Here is a 20,015-nt window from a genome sequence, read left to right as displayed (position 1 = left end):
TCAAGGTGTGGTCTTACTTATGCTTTGTAAAGGGGCATAATTATGTTTACTTCCCTTCCATCCATTGCCCGTTTGATGCAAGATAAGATCTTGTTTGCCTTTGCAGCTACTGCATGACATTGAGCACTATTGATAAGCCTGCTGTCTACAAGCACTCCTAAATCATTCTCCATCAAGGATTCCCCCAATTTATCCCCATTTAATTTGTAATGCACCTTTTTATTCTTGCATCCCAAATGCATAACCTTACATTTATCTGTATTAAACCTCATCTGCCATTTACCTGCCCACGTTTCCAGTCTCTCCAAGTCCTTCTGAAGAGAAATTACATCCTGCTCTGATTCTATTACCTTACACAATTTAGTATCATCAGCAAAGATGGAGACTTTGCTCTCGATCCCAACCTCAAGGTCATTAATAAACAAGTTAAAAAGCAGGGGTCCCAGTACCGATCCCTGAGGTACTCCACTCACGACTTGAGCCCAACCTGAAAAAGTTTCATTTATGACAACCCTCTGTTTGTCCTTTAACCAGTTTTCAATCCAGGTGCATATATTATTACTGAGTCCAACTTTCTTTATTTTGTACACCAACCTCTTGTGTGAAACCATATCAAAAGCCTTTGCAAAATTTAAGTAGACCACATCAACTGCATTACCCTGGTCTAAATTCCTACTTACCTCCTCAAAGAAACAAATAAGGTTAGTTTGGCAAGATCTATCCTTCATAAATCCATGCTGACTATTACTAATAATTTTGTTTTCCATTAGGTATTCCTGAATATTATCCCGTATTAAACCTTCAAGTAGTTTCCCTACTATTGAAGCCAGGCTTACAGGTCTGTAATTTCCCGGTTGTGATCTAGCTCCCTTTTTAAATATAGGCACCACTACTGCTTCACGCCAATCTTGTGGTACTGAGCCTGTGGAAATGGAGTCCTTGAATATTAAATATAATGGTTTTGCTATTACTGAGCTTAACTCCTTGAGAACTCTTGGATGTATGCCATCGGGGCCAGGTGCCTTAATTACTTTAATTTTTTCATGTCGCTTATGAACTTCTTCCTCAGTTAACCAATTGTTCATTAATATGGAGGTTGTGGCTTCCTCCTGCGTCACTACTATTGAACTTGATTCTTCCCTGGTAAACACAGAGGCAAAGAATTTGTTTAATACCTCAGCTTTTTCCTTATCTCCAATAATCTGCCTACCCATCTCACACTGAAAGGGTCCTATATTTTCTTTTCTCATTTTTTTGTTATTTAGGTACTTAAAGAATTTTTTAGGGTTGACCTTACTTTCTATTGCAATCCTTTTTTCATTATGCATTTTTGCTAATTTGATTGCCCTTTTGCAATTTTTGTTTCATTCCTTATAATTCTACGATACGATGTCTCTGTCCCTTCTGACTTAAAGAATCTAAACACCTTCCTCTTCTTGTCCATTTCCTCGCCTACCTGTTTATTTAGCCACATTGGTTTTGACTTATTTCTTTTATACTTATTACCCAAGGGTATACACTGATAGGTGTACTTTTCTAACAATGTTTTAAAGACTGCCCATTTATCTTCTACATTTTTCCCTGCAAAAACATCATCCCATTGTATTACTACTAGATTAGACCTCAGTTTATTAAAAAATGCCTTTAAAAAGTTGAAGGTCTTTGTTGAACCCAAGTAATCTGTTTTTTGATCATTTATTTCAAATGAGACCATGTTATGATCACTGTTATCCAAATGTTCCAGGACTTGAATATTTGTTATTACTTCTACATTGTTTGATATGACCAAATCCAGAACTGCCCCTCTCCTGGTTGGTTCCTCAATAATTTGGGTCATATAATTGTCTTTAAGCACCCCCAAAAACCTGTTCCCTTTTGTTGTAACGCTAATCTCATTGCCCCAGTCTATGTATGGATAATTAAAATCCCCCATTATGCAAACATGACCCAGTTTTGATGCCTTCTCCATTTGCAAAAGTATTTTAGCTTCCTCAATCTCACAGATATTTGGTGGTTTATAGCATATTCCCACAAACATTTTCTTAATACTTTTATCTCCACTGCTAATTTCTATCCACAAAGTCTCTACATTTTCATAATTCCCTTCATAGACATCATCTCTTATAATAGGTTTTAGATCCGGCTTAACATATAAACATACTCCACCTCCCCTTCTATTTGTTCGATCCTTCCGAAGAAGAGAATAACCCTCTAAATTAACTATCCAGTCATGAGTTTCATCCCACCATGTTTCAGTAATACCTATGATATCATACTGCTCCCTTGCAGCTATTAATTCAAGCTCCCCCATTTTATCTGTCAGGCTTCTTGCATTAGCAAGCATGCATTTCAGGTTTTTTTTAGCCTGTACTATTATCTTATCTGCTCCTTCCTTTCTGCGCCCACTTGGTTTAGTCTTTAGAAGTTTTCTAGTATTATCTGTATTTACTATGGGTGTCTCACTGCTTGTCAAACTTGCACTTGCCCCCATTCTACCTCCATACCACCTTGTATCCTCATCTATTTCATTTAGTTAATTATCTGTTTCATTCCCCTCCCCCCTCCATCCTAGTTTAAAATCTCCAACCTTTTTAGCATTCTCCCCCCTAGCACAGAAGATCCCTCTTCATTGAGGTGCAATCCGTCCCTAGAATATAGATGGCACCTCTCAGAAAAGGAGTCCCAGTGCTCTAAAAACCCAAACCCCTCCTTCCTGCACCACTTTCTTAGCCATGCATTAACCTCCCTGATCTCTGACTCTCCCTGGGGTAGCGCATGGCACTGGTAGTATTTCAGAAAATACTACCTTGGAGGTCCTTGCCTTAAGCTTTTGGCCTAGATCCCTGTAATCATTTTTTAGGACCCTCCATCTTTCTCTAACTTTGTCATTGGTGCCAACGTGTACCAAGACCGCCGGGTCAATCCCAGCCCCCCTCCCCTCCAACAATCTGTCTACCCGATCCGCAATGTGCCGAACCCGAGCACCCGGGAGACAACACACTGTTCGGTTCATGCGGTCCCGGCAACAGATTGCCCTATCTACCTTCCTAATAATGGAGTCCCCTACCACCACAATCTTTCTTTGTATCCGAGCATCCTGAGTCCCCACTGTGCTGGAGGAACTATTCCCCTGGCTGCTAGAGGAATTAGTCTCCCCCAGCCTTGCCATTTCTGCCCCAACATTGCCAATATCTTCACTCAACATGGCAAATCTATTGGGATGTGTCAGCTCAGAAACGACCTGCCTCTCCCTATTGCCCCTGCTTCCCCTTCTGTTACCCAGCTACCTACCTGCTCCTCACTAACAGTGCCACCATCTGCACCACTAATCGAAGCAAGGGCCTGCTCAGTGAGCTCTAATTCCCTTTCAAGATTGCCAATGTCCCTCAATATTGCAAGTTGCCTCTTCAGATCAGCAATCTCTGACTCTAAAGAGACCACCAGCTCACACTTCTCACAGCGGTATGCTCCTTGGAACAGCTGCTCCAAGTGCACATACATGTGGCATTTTCAATCCTGGTCATTCTAGCAACTAACAGTAAACTGTACTTCAATATACTATACCCTGTTTAACCGCTTCCTTGTTCAAACTGCTTCTGTTTCTAATTGCACACACTTTAAACAACCAGCACTTGACATCAACCACACAGATCAGTCAGTACTCGGATTCGTTAGAAGCCTCTGTTTAAATAGGGACACCTACCAGGTGTGTTAGGTTATTAATTAACCCCACCCACTGCAGGTGTGTTAGGCCAGCCAATTAACCAACCACACCCACTCTGCCTCAGGCAGGAGAAAGGGAAAAAAAACTCCCCAAAAACAGCCACCCCTGCTAGTATACCCAGTACTTCCCTTTCCTTCTGGTTCTAACTGCACACACTTTAAACAACCAGCACTTGAAATCAACCACACATCAGTCAGTACACGCAAGCTCAGTACATTTATTAATTGCCATTCTATATTCCTTATAATTGCTTCAATGCCCTTGTGGCTTGAAGTATATAGGTAGAACAGGGAGAACATTTCAGAGGAGAATTTACGAGCACATTTATAACATCAAGAAGGGACTGGTCACTCATAGTGTCTTGCATCATTTTCTCATGTGTCATAATAAAAATCCTAAAGGATTGCTATGTCAAGCTATTGAGGTTGTTCAGGCAAATTGGAGAGTTGGCAACAGATTAGAATAGGCCAGTATGCGGGAAGCATACTGGATATATGAACTGAAAACACTTTCTCCAAGAGGTCTGAACATAGACTTTGAGTTGAGGGCTTTTTTATAATTGAGTGGAATTCTATATATCATGTGCATCTCATCTCCATCCTAAGACCGCTTCATTGTTCTTTGTTTTATGTGCTTGTATTGTTGTTTCAATTGTTACTAGCTGAGAGACCCGGCGTTGCCCGGGATGTAAATGCGTAATAGGTAGTATTATTTATAAATGGTGGAACAATAGGTGACTATTTGTTGGAAAGGTTGGATAATAATGTTGAAAAGAAAGATGGAAGAAAATGTAATACGATGTTGTATAAAAATGGTTTATTGTAAACACACCACAGTACAATGTATATTTTGGTGACATAAGTGATGTGAAAATGTGAGGCGTGTGTCCTGCTAGGGTGTGAGCGTGCGTGAGGCGGCAGGTGGGTGTTCAGTACGGGTGGCGCATGGGTAGTGAGTGCTGGCTGTGGGTCGGGGTCCTGCTAGGGTGTGAGGCGGCGGGTGTGTGGCGAGTGCGGGTGACAGCTGGTCAGTGATATTGTTGCGTAGGGGCAGGATGTGGCAGGTGTGTGTCGAGTGTGGGGTGGGTGAGAGGCGGCGGGTGTGTGTCGAGTGGCGGGTGTCTGTTGAGTGCGTGCGGCGGCTGTGTGGCGCAGGGGTGTGAGCGGTGGGCGGGTGAAAGGCAGAAGTGCGGGTGGGCGAAAGGCAGAGGCAGGAGGGCGGACGAAAGGCATTGAAGGAGGGGAGGGGAGGTCGGAGGGGTGGTGGGGGGTGGTGAGGGGAGGTGAGGAGGATGGGTGGTGAGAGGGGGGATGGTGAGGGGAGGTGAAGGGGGGGCGGAGGGGAGGTGAAGGGGGGGCGGAGGGGAGGTGAAGGGGGGGCGGAGGGGAGGTGAAGGGGGGGCGGAGGGGAGGTGAAGGGGGGGCGGAGGGTGTAGGTGGGAAGGGTGGAGGTGGGGGGCTGGGGGGAAGGGTGGAGGTGGGGGGCTGGGGGGAAGGGTGGAGGTGGGGGGCTGGGGGGGAGGGGGGGTGAGGGTAGATGAAGGGGGGGTGGAGGGGAGGTGAAGGGGGGGAGGTGGTGGGAAGGGGGGGGAGGTGGTGGGAAGGTGGGAAGGGGGGGAGATGGTGGGAAGGGGGGGGAGGTGGTGGGAAGGTGGGAAGGGGGGGGAGGTGGGAGGTTGTAAGGGGGGAGTGAAGGTGGGGGTGAAGGGGGGTGGGGGTGAAGGTGGAGGGGGGAGGGTAGATGAAGGGGGGGGAGGGTAGATGAAGGGGGGGTGGAGGGTAGGTGAAGGGGGGGAGGTGGTGGGAAGGGGGGGAGGAGGTGGGAAGGGGGGGAGGTGGTGGGAAGGGGGGGAGGTGGTGGGAAGGTGGGAAGGGGGGGGAGGTGGTGGGGAGGTGGGAAGGGGGGGGAGGTGGTGGGAAGGGGGGGGAGGTGGTGGGAAGGGGGGGGGAGGTGGTGGGGAGGTGGGAAGGGGGGGAGGTGGGAGGTTGTAAGGGGGGAGTGAAGGTGGGGGTGAAGGGGGGTGGGGGTGAAGGTGGAGGGGGCGGTGAATGTGGAGGGGGGGGTGAAGGTGGGAGTGGAGGGGAGGTGAAGGTAGGGGTGGAGGGGAGGTGAAGCAGGGGTGGAGGGGAGGTGAAGGGGGGGGTGGAGGGGAGGTGAAGGAGGGGAGGTGAAGGGGGGGGGGGTGGAGGGGAGGTGAAGATAGGGGTGGAGGGGAGGTGAAGCAGGGGTGGAGGGGAGGTGAACCGGGGGTGGAGGGGAGGTGAAGGGGGGGGTGAAGGGGAGGTGAAGGGGGGTGGAAGGGAGGAGAAGTGGAGTGAGGGGAGGTGAAAGGGGGTGAGGGAAGGTGAACGGGGGTGAGGGGAGGTGAAGGCCGCTCACTCACCCATCCGGCAGGTCCCACGTGGATCTGAGGCGGGAGGCAGCGTGTTGTGGCCGCTCCCCCGCTGTGTCCCGGGCGCCGCCATCTTGGGTACTCGGCGCCGCGAGGCAGGCTGCCTGGCCACTGGCTGTTCCCCCGCCGGGGAAGGGGTGAGTTGTAGCGCCGGGGAGGGGGGGGCATGTATATGTGTGGGGGGGGGGAGAGGTGGGAGATATAGAGGGGGGGTCTCGCACGGCAGCTGACACTGGGTGGGGGGGGTGCTGAAGGGGTAATAATAGAGTGTGTGTCCCGCTGACTGTAGCGGCGCCGGGGGAGGGGGGGGCGGGGTGAAAGCGTGGGAGACACGGGGAGAGGAGGAGATGCGCGCGGGTGCTGCTAACACTGTGAGCCCCGCTAATGTAGGTAACACCCCCCCTACTCGTGTGTGTGTGTGTGTGTGTGTGTCCCTGTGTGTCCTTTGGCCCGTCACTCCGCCTCAGGCCAATGAGAGGTGTGCGGGGGCGGACGGGCCAAGGGACCAATGAGATTGCCGCTAGGGACGCAGACATACAGTGCTTTCACAAATATATAGTAGATATGTATAGTAAGGCATTTGAAAGTGATGCTATAATCGTGGCAATTCCTGTGTTAAATTGCATTTATATGATCAGCCAATTAGAACCACGGCAATGGTATATATGCCACGAACTATCTGTACCATCACAATCCCCTGAGGAAGTGTGCGCAGGCGCACGAAACGCATAGGGAAGTTTTTAGAGCTGTTTCATGAAGGAAGACGTGAGTGACGCGGCTGATACAGGTCTGAGACGGAAGGAACATTCATCTAGTGACGGAGCATCCGCCCCAGAGACGTGGGGAATCACAGGAAGGCTCACCGGCTATCTCCGCAGTAAAATCAACAGGAGAAATTGTTCCAGTCCAGCATCGACCTTTATGGCTTTCTTACATTTGAAATCTTGTGAGTCCTGATTTTACCACACCTGGACCTGGCGATCGCTCAGTCATCCGAAACTCTTCATTTATGTTGTTTTATTTATCAAATTAGCTTTCATTCATAATTAGCCTTGCTATTGTTTGTTTTGTTAGTCTTGTTTGTTTTCAGTGTCTTATCCTGTTTGTCATCATTTGTTTTGGGCTCATATGTTAGCTTGCATAGTATCATTGACATACTGCACCATAGTATTAGTCACCAGTATTTGAAATCCACACACAGAGCATAGTTTTTGATATGATGGATCTATGTATCAGGAAAGGAGTCTACTCCAATGCATTGGTTTACGCGCCATTTACGCTCAAAAATATTTGACTGGCGCCACCTTTAGGATGACTGAGGAGACCCAACACAGAAAAACGGTCAAGAAAAGCACCGCAAACCGCACATTCCTTAATACACAGACCTGCGCCAACATGCAACATTACCGCCGCCCTATCTCCTCCCACAAGCACCATAAACCCCTCATCCCGACGCAGGCGTAACCCAAAATGGTGCCACTAACATCAATACGTAGACACAGTGTCACAGGAAATTTCAGCGTGAGTTAGGACAAAATAAAAAATAGAAGCCAAATGTACAAACAACCACGGAAAGTTGGAGGTATCTTGTGTATGTGAAAATAAAACCTGGCGCAAGAGAAACCGAACATAGAGTGTCGCGGCCGCGAGGAGCGCACCAGCGATATCCCAGGACAAACGCATTGCTTGCTATGGGATTCATTTTCTTTAATAAATCTGGTGCTGTTTTTTTGCCCGGGGTTTAGAGCATGTAGACGTTGTCTCATAGACACCATAGTGTGCTTGTTCAAGGATCACTAACGATAAAATAAAAGGCCACCTCCTCAGTGGTGATACACAGCAGTTCCCCCGCAACGGGCATTTCACGCAGAAATGGGCAGCTTTGCAATGAGTTGGCAGTGAAAGGGTTAAGCAGTATAATGCCTCAAATGTTTTCAAGGTCACTTCCTAAAGGCGAAATATACCTCTTAACAATAGAAAGAAAAGAGACGCGAACAGGTCTCATTGGGTAACGTAACCCAGGAGTGCGGCCAACACCCAAATGTTATAGTGAAGAAAAATGTTCAGGACCCTTAGGGAATATAGGCTGCTAGAGGCCAGTAAGAAAAGAAAAGAAAATAATTGCGCCAAACGTATTTAAGTAGATTCTAGACTTCAGTCCCACACAAAGTGCTAACCTGCTGCCAGAGTTTCCTAGAGGTGATTCACCAACCTCTATATGTAACAGTCTCAAAAAACGGGGGGATCTTCCGGCACGTGGTTCCACTTGTGACTCCGGGACACGTAATATAAATGGAGAGAGGGACCACAATCAGGAGTAGTTAGAGGAATCTGGAGACACCTCCTCTCTGCCATTATCTGTTGGCCGTTTGTATCACCAAGAGGTCCTCCCTATCCCCACGGAAGATTTATTATCCCTATGTAAGTGTGTTTATAATAGAAACTGTATTGTATTGTAAACCTATACATTTGTTATTGTCCTCTAACTACTCCTGATTGTGGTCCCTCTCTCCATTTATATTACATGTGTCCCGGAGTCACAAGTGGAACCACGCGCCGGAGGACCCCCCCTGTTTTTAGAGGCCAGTAATACTGCACGGTGTTGCACAGACTGGCAGAGAGATTAAGGTGTGTTTTACAGTACAAATGCAGAAATTGCACAGTATTGTGAAGGGGATAGAGGAGTTCTCGTGCCAAGAGCTGACAATCTTATGATGTTTCTAAGGTTTGAAACATAATTAGATCTACCAAATTGAAAACTAATCTCCTAAAATCTTCTGTGCCATTTAAGTCCAGCTTGCCATGCAAATGAAGGTGAAATGGAGGTGAGTTGTGGGATCACAGTGATTGTGTCTGAGAGACCTGACCTGCGTCAGACCTCTGGGGCTTTAAAGCTGAGCAGTACTAAGATGATCCTCACTGCATGAGACAGTCCCAAAGGGAGTGAGCGGTCAGAGACCCATCACACTGCAAACCAAAGCCGCCTTCTCTCCAGTTACCCCAAGCACAGGGGCACCAATCCTGTGAGATACCACAAAAGGAGAGCTACTGAGGTCTACATGGATGTGGTGCTCAAGGACAGCTCCTTCCTGCTGCCAGCTAACATCTCCACAGAGTCCAGGGTCTCTGAGGAGGGAGAGACCGCTATAGGGGCTTACCTGATGCTCTTGGGTGAGAGAGGGGAACGAGGGAGGGAAAGTGTGTTGTGCATGAGGAGAAGATAGCAGCTTTAGGATACTTTTCTGCATCTGTCAAAAAATACGTTTGACAATTACTGTGAGTGTGGAAATCTACATGTATCTGTACTTGTCTATGTATGTACACCTGTACTTATGCATGTACATGTATCATTGTGTGTGACTGTGCTGACTCTCCTATTGCCCCATATAACCGCTCCCTATAACTCCTATTGCCTCATATAACCGCTCCCTATAACTCGTCCTATTACCCCATATAACCGCTCCCTATAACTCCTCCTATTATCCCATATAACCCCTCCCTATAACTCCTATTGCTCCATACACTCGCTACCTATAACTCCTCCTATTACCCCATATAACTGCTCCCTATAACTCCTATTGCCTCATATATCCACTCCCTATAACTCCTCCTATTACCCCACATAACTGCTCCCTATAACTCCTATTGCCCCATATAACCGCTCCCTATAACTCCTATTGCCCCATATAACCGTTCCCTATAACTCATTGCCCCATATAACCGTTCCCTATAACTCATTGCCCCATATAACTCCTCCCTGTTGCTCCATATATCCGCTCCCTATAACTCCTCCTATTGTCCCATATAACTGCTCCCTATAATTCCTCCTATTGCCTCCATATAACACCTCCTATTGCCCCATATAACCCCTCCCTCTAACTCCTCCTACTGCCCCATATAACCCCTCCCTATAACTCCTCCTACTGTCCCATATAACCCCTCCCTACAACTCCTCCTACTGCCCCATATAACCCCTCCCTATAACTCCTCCTACTGTCCCATATAACCCCTCCCTACAACCCCTCCTACTGCCCCATGTAACCCCTCCCTATAACTCCTAAGGGAACAGTGATCCCAGGGTATTAATTCTAATGCATCGTCTGAAACATATTGACTGTATCCCTGATTTTGCTTCCTGATGAAGGTTCTGAGTGATACAGTGGCACAGGACTAATTTTACAACTTAAAGTATAATATTCAAAATGTTGCCAACGTATAACATCTGTATATATATATATATATATATATATATATATATATAATATATATATATATATATATATATATATATATATAGCTACTGTAAATATTTCTGTATATTCATTTGCATGTCTTAGACAGGTCTGCAACCCTGTCTTTCACCATTATCACCCAGCAAATAGCACTTCCACTGCAGCAAGGGATTCTGGGAAATGACATGCAAATGAGCACACAGTGCCACTTTTTATCTCATGCTCACATTACATGAGCAACCCTTTATTAATGCATGCTGCTTTAAACACAGCTTTTGCAGACCTGTCTAAGACATGCAAATGAATATACAGGAATGTTTACAGTTGCTTTATGCTTTACTGTGGAGGGTTTTAGTCACTTTTTTGACCCACCATAACATATATATATATATATATATATATATATATATATATATATATATAGTGACAAAAGGCTTACTCCGGGGCTCCGCCGTCTGTCCGGGACTGTTAGAACACGGTCTTTTAGGGTAGGTTAAATGACGAGGCGTCACGTGCTGTTCCTTTAAGCAGGCTATGCCTGGTTTATTCAGTCCCAGGCACTGAGACTGCCACGGTGCATACAACAGAAACACATCAAAACAAAAAGCTGCTCACCTGAGCGATAACTTAACTTAGATTTCCCTAACTCAGGGTGGAAGTGGCTTTTCCACTTCCAACAACAAAACAAGGTACTTTTCAGTTTTAGACAAAAAGGAACATAAACATTTAACCTGTTTGGGGAGAGGCTTTTCCCCTCTCTGCTTCCAGCAGCCTTCCTGTCTCCAGGCTCGAGGGGAGAGGAAACAGGAAATCAGTCTTACATACCTGATTTCTAATTAGCATGACAGGTGACAGAAATCAGGCAGCAGACAAACTCTGGTCTGGATCTCTCATCCCTCAGTTCCAGCGCTTGCCAAACTGTGGGATGGAGTGCATGTATTATGAGGCTGCACTCCCAGGCCAAACAGGATAGAAACTGTTCAGTATCCTGGGAGCCCTATATATGGAATTTATTACCATCCCCTGGTTTCTGTCACATATCCTCCCCCCCAGCTCAGACCTCGAGGGATGAGCGACCATGGATATTAGGGAGTGCATCCTTGACAACCCGTCAGCATTGCCATGTTTGTGCCCTGACCTGTGTTCCACAGAAAATTTAAAGGGTTGTAGGCTTAGGAACCACCTGGTCATTCTAGCATTCTTTTCCCTGTTTTGACACATCCAGGTAAGGGGTGCATGATCTGTGACCAACCGGAATTTTCTCCCCAACAGGTAGTGTTTGAGCATCTCTACAGCCCACTTTATTGCGAGACACTCTCGACTATGGAGTAATTTTTCTCCTGGGGATTTAGTTTCCTACTTAAATAAAGGATGGGGTGCTCCTCACCTTGAGACTCCTGGGAGAGTACCGCCCCCAGCCCTACCTCAGATGCGTCGGTTTGGACTACGAACTCTTTGGAGAAGTCAGGTGTGACCAACACTGGTTGGGCACAGAGAGCTTCTTTCAGGCTTCTAAAGGCCTTCGGGGGACCACTTTACCATTAGCGGTCCTCTTGCTTTTGTGAGGTCGGTTAGTGGGGTTGCCTTAGTTGCAAAATTGGGAATAAACCTTCTATAGTACCCAATTAACCCCAAAAAGGTCCTTACTTGTTTTTTTGTAACTGGCCTTGGCCAATTTTGTATCGCCTCTACTTTGAGTGTTTGGGGTTTGAGTAAACCTCTGCCAATAGAATACCCCAGATACTTGGCCTCCTCCAGACCAATAGTGCATTTAGCGGGGTTAGCAGTTAGTCCAGGAGACCGAACTGCGTCGAGCACAGCTTGGACCTTTGGAAGGTGGGATTGCCAATCTTCACTATGGATTACCACATCATCCAGGTAGGCGGCAGCATACCGAGCATGTGGTTTTAAAATTTTATCCATCATTCTTTGGAATGTGGCGGGAGCTCCATGTAAGCCAAAAGGCAGCACCCTGTAGTGAAAGAGGCCGTCTGGAGTTGAGAAGGCTGTCTTTTCTTTTGCCCTTTCTGTGAGGGGAACCTGCCAGTACCCTTTTGTTAGGTCTAGGGTTGTGAGATATCGGGCTTTGCCCAGTCTCTCTACAAGTTCATCTACCCTGGGCATAGGATAAGTATCAAATTTTGACACCGCGTTTAGTTTCCGGTAGTCATTACAAAACCTTGTTGTACCATCTGGCTTTGGGACTAAGACTATAGGGCTGTTCCACCCACTTTGGGATTCCTCAATTACGCCTAGTTTTAGCATTTTTTTAACCTCTAAACTTATAGCCTCTCTTTTGGCCTCTGGGATTCGGTACGGTTTAAGGTTAACTCGGACCCCCGATTCAGAGACTAGGTCATGTTCAATTACGCTAGTTCTACCTGGCTGTGTAGAGAAGACTTCTTTGTTTCTTCTCACTAAATTTGAACCTCTCGTTTCTGATGAACGGACAGGGTTTCAGCTATGCTAACCTCTGGGTCAGTTTCTCGATTCTCTGACTGACCTGGGGGTACTAGGGTTAACAAGACCTCTCTATCTTTCCAAGGCTTAAGAAGGTTTATATGGTAAATTTGCTCAGGTTTCCTCCTACCTGGCTGTCTCAACTTATAATTTACTTCTCCCACTCTTTCCAAGACCTCATATGGCCCATGCCACTTAGCAAGGAATTTACTCTCTACGGTGGGAACCAGAACTAGCACCCTATCGCCTGGAAAAAAAATTCTGACCCTAGCACCCTTATTATACGTATTCCTCTGTGCTTCTTGAGCTTTTTCCATGTGTTCCCTCACTATAGGTAGGACTGCAGCTATGCGGTCCTGCATCTGGGCAACATGCTCTATTACACTTCTGTAAGGGGTAACCTTGTGTTCCCAAGTCTCTTTGGCTATATCCAGTAAGCCCCTTGGGTGTCGGCCATACAATAGTTCAAACGGGGAAAAGCCTGTGGATGATTGGGGAACTTCCCTAATGGCAAATAAAAGGTATGGTAACAAACAATCCCAGTTTTTCCCATCCAATATATGCTGATGTCCCCTAGCAGACTTTATTAGGGGTCCTACTAGATCCATAGCAATCAGGTCAAATGGTACATCTATTATGGGAAGGGGTAACAATGGGCTACGGTACGCTTTGAACGGGGCGGTGATCTGACATTCTGGGCACGAGGAGCAATAATTTGTAATTTCTGCCAGAACCCCAGGCCAATAGAAGCTTCGGAGAACCTTTTCTTTTGTCTTTTCCACCCCTAGGTGTCCCCCCCCAATGGGTGACTATGTGCGAGGTGTAATACTACATTACGGAATGTCCGTGGTACCAACAATTGTTTAGTTATAATTGATTTCCTTTTATCAACCCGATATACTAGGTCATTCTCTAACTCGAAGTAGGGGTAGGCAAGTGACCTATCTGGTTGGCTAGGAGTACTATTCTGGTCCCGTATATTCCCCCTTGCTACCGCTAATGTGGGGTCTTCCCACTGGGCCTTCTTAAAACTCCCAGGACTGACCTCTAGGTCAGCGAAGGTCTTATCCTGTTCTGGGGTGGTAAGTGCCTGTTCAACATCTTGATTTGGGGTATTCCCTACCAAGGTAGCCATGGGGAAGGGAATTTTACCGCACTCCTCCTTTTCCCCCTTCTTATTTGGGCCCTCGTCAACCTCTATTTCTGAAAAAGGGAAAGGATTTGTTTCTTCTGTTACTTCGTTATGGTCCGCTATTGAACTCTGGGCGCTATTCTGAGAGGAGGACCACATTTTTAGAAAATGGGGAAAGTCGGTCCCTATTAACACATCATGTGCCAGTTTGCGTACAATACCCACTTTGAAATCTAAAGAACCAAACTCTGTTTCAAAAAAAACATCAACAGTGGAATATTCATGATTATCCCCATGTATACAACAAATTGCCACTCTTTGTGAACTGTTTACCTGTTTCTTCTTAATGGGCAACAGGTATTCAGACACTAGTGTGACCATGCTCCCAGAGTCAAGAAGTGCCCGAACCCTCTTACCATTAACCTTTACAAATGCCCAGAGATGGTTATTCAAGGGGTCCTCTGGGCTAGGGCCCATACATTGGGACCACAGCGATTAAGGTTCAACGCTGTTTCATTGCATGGGTTCAGCATTTAGTGGGCAGACTTTCACGGTGAGGCCCCTCTCATAACAATTTACACATTTAGGTACATAGTCTGTGTCCCACTTAGAGCCTTTTTTCGGCTCCCCATGTTGGCTGTTGCCCTTAGTGTGCGAGCCACTGTTGCTGGTGCTGTGTGAAGGCGGTCGTCGCTCTTCAGCCCCCTTAACCCTGGTACCCTTTTACCGTCTCTGGAAGTGTCCTGGAACCTTGGGTAGTGGGGTTGCTCCACGACTATGGGTTGCGGGTGCTCTTCTGCCGCATTGTACCTTTCTACGAGGGCCACAAGCTCATCTGCATTGTGGGGGTCACTCTGACTGACCCAACGGCGTAGGGCAGAGGGAAGTTTCCTCAAGAACTGGTCCATGACCAACCGTTCCATGATGTGGCTTGCTGAGTTGATCTCGGGTTGTAGCCACTTCCGAGCGAGGTGGATGAGGTCATACATCTGGCTTCGGGTGGCTTTATCCATCGTGAAGGACCATGCGTGGAACTTTTGGGCACGAACAGCCGTAGTTACGCCGAGGCGGGCGAGGATCTCGAACTTCAATTTTGCATATACGTTAGCTTCGGCTGGCTCTAGATCAAAGTAAGCCTTCTGGGATTCGCCGCTTAGGAAGGGTGCGATTAGACTGGCCCACTCAGCTTCTGGCCATCCCTCTCTCTGTGCCGTGCGTTCAAACGTGAGAAGATAGGTTTCCACATCATCCGAGGGCCCCATCTTCTGAAGGTAGTGGCTTGCCCTGATCATTTTCGGGACTGGGGCTGCCTCTGCCAGTGGAAGGTTACTGATAGTCTCCCTCAGGATCTCTAGTTCCTGCTGTAAGCCCTGGGCGAACCGTTGTTGCTCCTCTCTCAGCAAGCGGTTTGTCTCTTGCTGGTTTGCATTCGCCTGTTGCTGGTTTGCATTAGTCTCTTGCTGGTTTATTAACAGCTGTTGCTGGTTTGCATTAGTCTCTTGCTGGGCTATTAACAGCTGTTGCTGGGTTTCATTCGCCTGTTGCAGGGCTGCATTAATCTTTTGCTGGGCTTCATTCGCGTCTTTCTGGACAGCTACATTGCGTACCAGCGCACTCACCACGTCTTCCATCTTGTTTGGAGAGAAAAAACCCCCTTTTTTTTTTTTCTTGTTAAAGTTCTTTAACCCGCAGACCTTTTAGTGTTCTGCCCGCATTCTCCACCATATGTGACAAACGGCTTACTCCGGGGCTCCGCCGTCTGTCCGGGACTGTTAGAACACGGTCTTTTAGGGTAGGTTAAATGAAGAGGCGTCACGTGCTGTTCCTTTAAACAGGCTGGGCCTGGTTTATTCAGTCCCAGGCACTGAGACTGCCACACTGCATACAACAGAAACACATCAAAACAAAAGCTGCTCACCTGAGCGATAACTTAACTTAGATTTCCCTAACTCAGGGTGGAAGTGGCTTTTCCACTTCCAACAACAAAACAAGGTACTTTTCAGTTTTAGACAAAAAGGAACATAAACATTTAACCTGTTTGGGGAGAGGCTTTTCCCCTCTCTGCTTCCAGCAGCCTTCCTGTCTCCAGGCTCGAGGGGAGAGGAAACAGGAAATCAGTCTTACATACCTGATTTCTAATTAGCATGACAGGTGACAGAAATCAGGCAGCAGACAAACTCTGGTCTGGATCTCTCATCCCTCAGTTCCAGCGCTTGCCAAACTGTGGGATGGAGTGCATGTATTATAAGGCTGCACTCCCAGGCCAAACAGGATAGAAACTGTTCAGTATCCTGGGAGCCCTATATATGGAATTTATTACCATCCCCTGGTCTCTGTCACAATAAATATATATATATATATATATATATATATATATATATATACGCAAATACAACTGTATGCTCATCTGCATGTCTTAGGCAGGTCTGCAACCCCGCCTTTCCCCATCATCACCCAGCATACAGCACTTCCACTGCAGCAAGGGATTCTGGGAAATGACATGCAAATGAGCACACAGTGTCACTTTTTGCCTCAAAAACCATTTTTAACATGGTTCCCTATAGGCTTAAGCTTGCTGCATGGTCACAGCTTTGAGCACAGCCAGGGTTAAGGTGCATACCCAGAAAACCACCCACAGACAGCTGTTTCGACCTTGATATATATATAGAGGTATCAGTACCGTGTTAACGTTAGCCACAGAACGGTATCATCTATTTATTTTTTTATTTTATATATATATATATATATATATATATATATATATATATATATATATATATATATAGAACAAAAAGCACCCCGTAATAGGCATTGGTGTGGGTGCAGATCCTATAATGATGAATAAGCAATATGATACCGTTTGGAAACGAAATCAGCAGGCAGCACTCCAGAATTGAACAAACAAGTGTATTGAAAAAATAAACACAAAACCAAAATTTCGGTCCACGAATGGGACCTTCTTCAAGGTGGTGCAGTTACAGGACAGAAGTGAACACATATATATATATACCCCTAGAATACTCACAAATAACAAGTGCTGCAAATCAAGTTGATTGCACAGCGTGATGTCAGATGCAGTGCTGACCTGGGGTAACCTCAATGTGAGCACTCAGTACAAGGTGTAGTTAGTAGCTCAATAGGAAATATAGTGGAAGCCACTGCAGGGGGATTAAAGTTCACACAGTGGCTCCCAAGCCAAAAGTGGTGTGTGTAGACTCCACATGTATGTGTGTAGCAAAAGCCATAGAGCTGAACTGTGGTCCCTATTCACATTGCTGCAGTGTCACTTGTGTGGCAAACAGAAAAAAAGCCCCAACCACAAATTGCATATGAGGCCAAGGTCAGACATGCACTGTCATACAAAAATCAATATTCCAACGTGCTAAGGGCAAAAATATAAATGTTAAAATGAGGATGGGGAAGGCTGTTGGTCACTCGTGGACCTAGTATCAAATCCGTGGCTGTTTCCGTGGACCCGGCACGTGGCCAATATAAACTGCCCTGGCATAAAGCTGTGTCAGAAGCGTCACAAGACCATTGCAATAGATACATAATATGTAGCCTGGGTATGGCATCTAATGACATTACTGTACTGATAAATGGGGCATTAACCACCTAAAAAGCAAAACATGATAATCGTTAATGCAAAACCTGCTCAATGTCCAAGAGCCTTAGTGTACAGTCCATAGTCCAATCCTTATCCAAAACGGGTATGTCCTGGTGGTTTGCCCATGGAAAATCCCTATGTGCAGAATAGGCGCCCTGTTGGTGAAAAACCTAGTGAACAGAGTGAAATAATGCCTACTAAAATAAGCAAAGTTAACCATTGCAGCAGGGAAACCAGCGATGTGTGAGTCCTCAGTCAGCACAGCCATACTCCTCTGGGGATGTAAAATCACCTATTGCAAGCAGCTATGGCATAGAAAAGCAACAGAGCATATACAAGAAACACATAGTTGGTAAACAAGTTGTGGGGATATAAAATCTCCTAGAGTCAACATGAAAAACCCTCAATCGGCTGGTTTAAAGGAAACAACTTAATTTGAAGTCTTCATTCACACCCTGGACTGAGTGTGTCCAAGCTGTGGATAGTTCTTGCTTCCAAGTTCTTGTCTTCTCCCCCCCACGGAGAAGGCAGGGGCGGGAGGGGAGGGCGAAGGCAGGGCGCCTTCACCCCCCCTGCCTTCTCCCCCCGCCCCTGCCTTCTCCCCCCGCCCCTTCCTTCTCCCCCCTGCCACTCCCTTCTCCCCCCCGCCCCTGCCTTCTCTCCCCACCCCTGCCTTATCCCCCCCACCCCTGTCTTCTCCCCCCCGCCCCTGCCTTCTCCCCCCTGCCCCTCCCTTCTCCCCCCCGCCCCTGCCTTCTCCCCCCGCCCCTGCCTTCTCCCCCACCCACCCCTGCCTTCTACCCCCGCCCCTGCCTTCTCCCCCCCGCCCCTGCCTTCTCCGCACCCCCCGCCCTGCCTTCTCCTACCCGCCCCTGCCTTCCCCCCCCGCCCCTGCCTTCTCCCCGCCCCTACCTTCCCCCCCCGCCCCTGCCTTCTACCCCCCCGCCACTGCCTTCTCACCCCCGCCCCTGCCTTCTCCCCCCTCCGCCCCTGCCTTCTCCCCCCCGCCACTGCCTTCTCCCCCCCCCACCCCTGCCTTCTCCTCCCCCCACCCCTGCCTTCCGCTCCCCCGCCTCTCCCCCCCCGCTCCTGCCTTCTCCCCCCGCCCCTGCCTTCTCCCCCCCACTCCTGCCTTCTCCCCCCCGCTCCTGCCTTCTCCCCCCCGCTCCTGCCTTCTCCCCCCGCCCCTCCCATCTCCCCCCACCCCTGACTTCTCCCCCCCCTCTCCCCCCCGCTCCTGCCTTCTCCCCCCGCCCCTGCCTTCTCCCCCCCACTCCTGCCTTCTCCCCCCCGCTCCTGCCTTCTCCCCCCCGCTCCTGCCTTCTCCCCCCGCCCCTCCCATCTCCCCCCACCCCTGCCTTCTCCCCCCCCACCCCTACCTTCTCCCCCCCGCCCCTGCCTTCTCCCCCCCGCCCTTGCCTTCTCCCCCCCGCCCCTGCCTTCTCCCCCCCCCGCCCCTGCCTTCTCTCCCCCCCGCCCCTGCCTTCTCTCCCCCCCCCCGCCCCTGCCTTCTCCCCCCCCCCCGCCCCTGCCTTCTCCCCCCCCGCCCCTGCCTTCTCCCCCCCGCCCCTGCCTTCTCCCCCCCCGCTCCTGCCTTCCCCCCCCGCTCCTGCCTTTCCCCCCGCCCCTGGCTTTCCGCCCCCCCTGCCCCTGCCTTTCCGCCCCCCCCCGCCCCTGCCTTTCCGCCCCCCCCGCCCCTGCCTTTCCACCCCCCCCCGCCCCTGCCTTTCCGCCCCCCCCCTGCCTTTCTGCCCCCGCCTCTGCCTTTCACCCACCCAACGCCCGCCCTCATCTGCCTTTCACCCCCGCCCTCCCGCCCCTGCCTTTCACCCGCCCGCCCTCCCGCCCCTGCCTCTCACCCGCCCGCCCTCCCGCCCCTGCCTCTCACCCGCCCGCCCTCCCGCCCCTGCCTCTCACCCGCCCCTGCCTTTCCGCTCCCCCTGCCCCTGCCTTTCCGCTCCCCCACCCCTGCCTTTCCGCCCCCCCGCCCCTGCCTTTCCGCCCCCTGCCTTTCACCCACCCGACGCCCGCCCTCCTCTGCCTTTCACCCGCCCGCCCTGCCTTTCACCCACCCGCCGCCTCCCGCCTTTCACCCACCCGCCGCCTCACACCCCTGCGCCCCACAGCCACCGCCCCTCACTCAACAGACACTTGCCGCCTCCCACCCCTACGCACCGACATCACTGACCAGCCGCCGCCCGCACTCACCAGACACCCGCCGCCTCACACCCTAGCGGGACCCCCACCCACAGCCAACACTCACTACCCACCCGCCACCCGTACTGAACACCCACCCGACACCTCATACCCTAGCGGGACACACACCTCACATTTTTACATCACTTATATCACCAAAATATACATTGTACTGTGGTGTCTTTACAATAAACCATTTTTAAACAACATTGTATTATAATTTCTTTCACTATGGAAGAAAATGTATCTATGGCGCTCGGCTTATACAGAAT

General features: G+C 48.9%; 1 protein-coding gene across 1 annotated transcript in view; it reads left to right on the top strand.

Moving 5' to 3' along the window:
* The first annotated feature begins 9,026 nt into the window (after positions 1–9,026).
* Positions 9,027–20,015, top strand: part of LOC142502355 (opsin-5-like) — a 28,180-nt gene continuing 17,191 nt past the window's right edge. Inside the window, exon 1 of the mRNA XM_075613193.1 lies at positions 9,027–9,287. Coding sequence (XP_075469308.1) covers positions 9,176–9,287 — 112 coding nt within the window. The 5' untranslated portion in view covers positions 9,027–9,175. The remainder of the gene's footprint in view (positions 9,288–20,015) is intronic.

Source organism: Ascaphus truei, chromosome 9 (genome assembly GCF_040206685.1).
Source record: "Ascaphus truei isolate aAscTru1 chromosome 9, aAscTru1.hap1, whole genome shotgun sequence".
NCBI lineage: Eukaryota > Metazoa > Chordata > Amphibia > Anura > Ascaphidae > Ascaphus > Ascaphus truei.
Note: the sequence above shows the minus strand (reverse complement) of the source record. Positions and strands in the feature narration are given on the sequence as shown.